This window comes from Aegilops tauschii, chromosome 7 (assembly GCF_002575655.3).
Source record: "Aegilops tauschii subsp. strangulata cultivar AL8/78 chromosome 7, Aet v6.0, whole genome shotgun sequence".
NCBI classification, from domain to species: domain Eukaryota; kingdom Viridiplantae; phylum Streptophyta; class Magnoliopsida; order Poales; family Poaceae; genus Aegilops; species Aegilops tauschii.
In genome coordinates, this window is record NC_053041.3 from 92,644,508 (window position 1) to 92,648,996 (window position 4,489).

A 4,489-nucleotide genomic window follows, 5' to 3' on the forward strand; every position below is an offset into this window, starting at 1 on the left:
CATAGAGCAGGGCCAGTGAGTTGAGATTCCACCCATTAATGACCAACATCACAACCATGAGACCGAAGCAATGCATCATAAAGAAACTTTGGAGGCACTTTTCAAAAGAACTGAAATTAGTAGATAACGGTAGACAACAATAAGTCTATATAGTTCAGTAGGAAAAATAAACTAAACCTGTAAATCTGTCTCTATTAATTCATATCGGAGCACTTGCTGAAGCACTTTACATGACAGAAGCAACATGCACGCCTAAAAACAGTACAAAGACAAAAAAAGATCTAATTGGGGAAAACGACAAGGACATAACAAATGATTGAGTATGTCTTTCTTCCTTTGCCGGAAGCACCCATTTTTTTGGAATTGCTGATTGATGACCGAATTGCTTCTATAGCACCTCCACCTCATTATCTTGGACTACTGGTATATCTCCCACTTCTCCATCTCAGCTTCCAACTCTTCTTCTCAACTATCCGTACTTCCAATATGTCCTTCCATGTCTCTATCTATTAGTATACTGATTACAGACTCCCCATAAATCCTCATGTTAATGGGGGAAAATACGATAGATTTGAGCCAATGGTCCAACTACAATTGCGCAAATGAACTTCAGGGGGACTGGATCGACTCCTGTCGCCAAAAGAAGGAAAGAAAAAAACTGTCCAAAGTTTCTTTATGAAGTGACCCATTCCGATAAATGTTCATCTGCTATTTTCTTATTTTCGACATCTCTGCCATTTCATATATAATCTTCCAAGCCTATGTCCCAACCTAGGTCTCTAGAGCAAGAACGTAACATGAAAATACCTCAGTAAATGCCAGTCGTGCCCCTGATCTCTTCATTCTCCATTCTCAGAGACCCAAATTTAATATCATGGAGAGTGTTGCGATTTAAAATGATGGTGAGGGTAAGGTTTTCATAACTGATTGGTTTGTCTGTTTGACTCCCAACTGACAAGCTGCAAACTATAGTGCCAGTGAAATATGAAATCCTTAATTTTAATTTATATCAAATATATCAACCCTATCGTCATATTTATATATAGGCATGCATTACATTGCCACAACATAGCAACACCACACAATATTAGTTACCGGGGACTCTTGGACTAAAAACAGGAAGAGCCAACATGCATGCTTTAGATAAACTAGTGTTAGTATAGTAGGATCTGACTATCAAGTAGAAGGTCTAATTTTCAAGTAATTTGGCAACTGAATCATATTTGATTTAGTCAACAAATATTTAACTTTTTGCAAAGATTCCTGTGCTTTTTCATGGGGTCATTGCAATCTCATAATGTAGGCAACAATCATGTACTCCCTCTGTCCCATAATATAAGAACGTTTTTGACACTAGTGTAGTGATAAAAACGCTCTTATATTACGGGACAGAGGGAGTATGATATATTATGATACAACAGTCAGGGCCACGTATTGAGACAATATGTACACTTTCGCATGGTAATACAACAACAATATATAGTCTTACGAAATAAGGGAGATGACAAACAATATATTAAGATGATGAGACTATGGAAGGTGAAATATTTGTTCATTATTAAACACACATGCCGGCCATAATGTCTTGAGCATGTTATGTTGCCATCTTTAGGAGGAGAATCCGTTTATTTATGGGACACATGCCTGGCTAGCATTCCAAACATGGCCCAAGCCTACGATCTACTACATCTTGTTCATACATTGCCAAGATAAAAATAAGCTGGCCCTTGTTGGCCATCAGGCACATAGTTTCCTATCCCGTCCATAACAGCTGCAACAGAACCCATCATCTGCTGCTCACTCCACATTGGCTGCTGATCCACTTGTTGATTATATGTGGAAGGGGAGCACTGAGCTTGGTTGTTCATGACTGTTAGCGAGCTCGTCGGAGCCTGCAACCTAAAGCTTGGGTCATTGTTGAGGCCGGTAAAAGAAAGGGCTTGCCGGGGGACAGAACTGTTATTTGCTGCCAATAGCTCATTGTCGTGGAGCCTCACATCATTGATGCTGTAACGCTTTGTCCCTGACGATGCCTTTTTTTGTATTCTCTTGAAAAACTTTTGTGCATGGCTTGAAACTTGGACAGGGGTCTTAGTGGTGACGAAGTGCTTGGATATGTTTTTCCAGTCGCCACGACCATAGATTTCCAGCCCATAGAGAAACGACCTGTGGACATAATGTTCAAGAGAATAGTTTGGTTAAATTGTTGACTGAAAGATGAATCGTGGAGTTGTTTTATTGAAGCAACTAATATAGATTGAAGCAAAGTACCTATTTGACATGTTCGAACCACTACAACAACACATGCTTATTATTTTTTATTTACGGGTACTGGATAGAATGTATGTATATCAGAAATCCATAAGTGAACGAACATTTTGTAACATATTGATAACCAAAACATATTGCAATTTCAAGACATTACAGGTTATTGATCTGTTTGATTGGAACAAGACGTACCATATTGGAATTTAATGGCCTATTTGACTGCCTTTCTATTATTTAATCAAGGTCAAATCACATAAATTTGTTAAGCCAGAAAAAAAGTAAGAAAAGAAAGTTCATCAATATATAATTGCAGGGATTAGTATTTATCAAAAAAGTAAATCGGAAACATGCAAATATATATTTAGTAAAGTGCAATATAATTGCATATTTAACCTACCTGCCTCATAAAATTAATTTGCAGGCATGCTTAATTAGCATATGTTGATTTTAAATAAAGAACAACTAAAACTACATGACAGGGAAGAATATAGCTGTTGACTAACTTGTGTTCCTCTATGGTCCATAACTTCCGTTGATGTGGGGCAACAGCTGGTCGATCATTGGAAGTATTGTTCTCCAACAACACCATCTTGTTCTTGTCTGCCATCATCCGAGCCTCCTCCGTCTTCGTGATTCTTGTATCCTCCAGAGCACAACGAAATGGAAATCCATTATCATCCATGTTTGTATCCTCGTCCTCTTGCACCTCGAAGTTTTCATTAACAAGGTCACCCATGCTGTAAAAAGAAATTGACAGTGTCCATGTGTACAGTTAGTAACGTGCAATATATCATCACAAATGTAATCTACCAATCTTACATAATAAATTTGTACAACATTTTTAACTAGTATATGTTCACTTAAAACAAACAGCAATTAAAAGTACATGACAAAGAAGAGTATACAAACTGTGGACGAACCTATGTTCCTTGTTGGTCCAAAAATCCCATTGATGTGGGGCAACAACTGGTTGATCTATGGAAATATTGTTAACCAACACCACCATCTTGTTGTTGTCTACCATCAGCGGTGCCTCACCTGTCACTGTGATCCCCGTATCCTCCATTACACAACCAAAGGACAATCCATTATTGTCCACGATTGTTGCCTCCTCCTCTCGTACCCCAAAGTTTCCGTTCGCATGGTCACCCATGGTGTAGACACCGTGTATGTTGCTAGCACCATTCTTCTCCCCCGGTAGCTCATAGTTACCATTGACAGGTTCACAAAAGGTGAGCATGTTTTGTGGGCTACCACCAGTAACATGGGTCCCCTCCCTCAACTGGATCATATGCATTTCCATGGCGAGATCAACATAAATATCTATTACCTGTTGCATGGTTTTTGATGGGAACAATGCATGGAGAGAATTCACGATGTAGTTGTGCTTCTTGTTCTTGTCATCATTGGCGTTGTACATGATTTTGTTGGTGTTGAGCCTGGCAATGAGTGATCGTGCCTCCTCTACCTGAGATGAGGTCCACCCCTGGATGACTATTGAATCCATGAGACTAGATAGTTGGACACTATAGAATTATGAGTAGTATGAACTATGAAGATGGATTATATCTTCAGGATGGAGAGTGCGGAGTAAGATAGTGTATTTATAGCCCTCTTGTGTGCAGTCCTATTTTCGTTAATTAATTTGGCATATTGATGGTTTGCCGGTCCATACAAAAGTAGACTCAACTATAGTTAAGATAATTCTTTTGGCCCTCTGAGGAACATGCCAAATTACTTTAAGTTGACCTCGACATTGTGCCATTCTTTGAATTTTTTTATTGGTTTGCCAATGCAAATAATTGTCGCAGACCTCCAAATATACGCGAAGAAGATTGGTAGAAACAACACACGCAGTCCTATTGAGTGTTTGTCAAATTCGGTCTAGATAGATAGAACACGCATCTGGCGTGCATGCATGACATGTGCTCTCATCTTAGAGTGCAAGACTCAAACCATGGTTTCCACCGCTCTCAAATATAAATGGCACACAGGATCTCCATTCGGGTTTGGCTGCCAGTGCCACATGTATCAATGGAGTTTTATTGCGTACATATGTGCAAATAATTGATTAATATCTCGCCATGAATAACTAGGCTACATATATGATTCATACATTACCAACAAAGCATATCTTTTCTCTTAATTTTGGTGACCATTCTTCCCACATCCACTCCACGAAATTCCATCTATAGGCAGATTTCTTGGCTTAGGTCAATTA

The 4,489-nt window shown here is 38.9% G+C and overlaps 1 protein-coding gene across 1 annotated transcript; it reads right to left on the bottom strand.

The window, feature by feature from the left end:
* Positions 1-1,535: 1,535 nt before the first annotated feature.
* Positions 1,536-3,842, bottom strand: LOC109755402 (uncharacterized). Its single transcript, XM_020314320.4, has 3 exons — positions 3,189-3,842; positions 2,772-3,005; positions 1,536-2,166 (listed from the first exon to the last, which is right to left on the bottom strand). The coding sequence occupies exons 1-3, from the start codon at positions 3,773-3,775 to the stop codon at positions 1,695-1,697; spliced, it is 1,293 nt and encodes a 430-aa protein (XP_020169909.1). The 5' UTR covers positions 3,776-3,842; the 3' UTR covers positions 1,536-1,694.
* Positions 3,843-4,489: the final 647 nt, after the last annotated feature.

Excerpts from the sequence above, each read along its gene's own strand:
- LOC109755402 (XM_020314320.4), bottom strand. The coding sequence starts at position 3,775 with ATGGATTCAATAGTCATCCAGGGGTGGACCTCATCTCAGGTAGAGGAG. Across the intron at positions 3,006-3,188 it reads TGGACCAACAAGGAACATAG|CATGGGTGACCTTGTTAATG; the intron begins GTTCGTCCACAG and ends TTCTTTTTACAG. Across the intron at positions 2,167-2,771 it reads TGGACCATAGAGGAACACAA|GTCGTTTCTCTATGGGCTGG; the intron begins GTTAGTCAACAG and ends TTATGTCCACAG.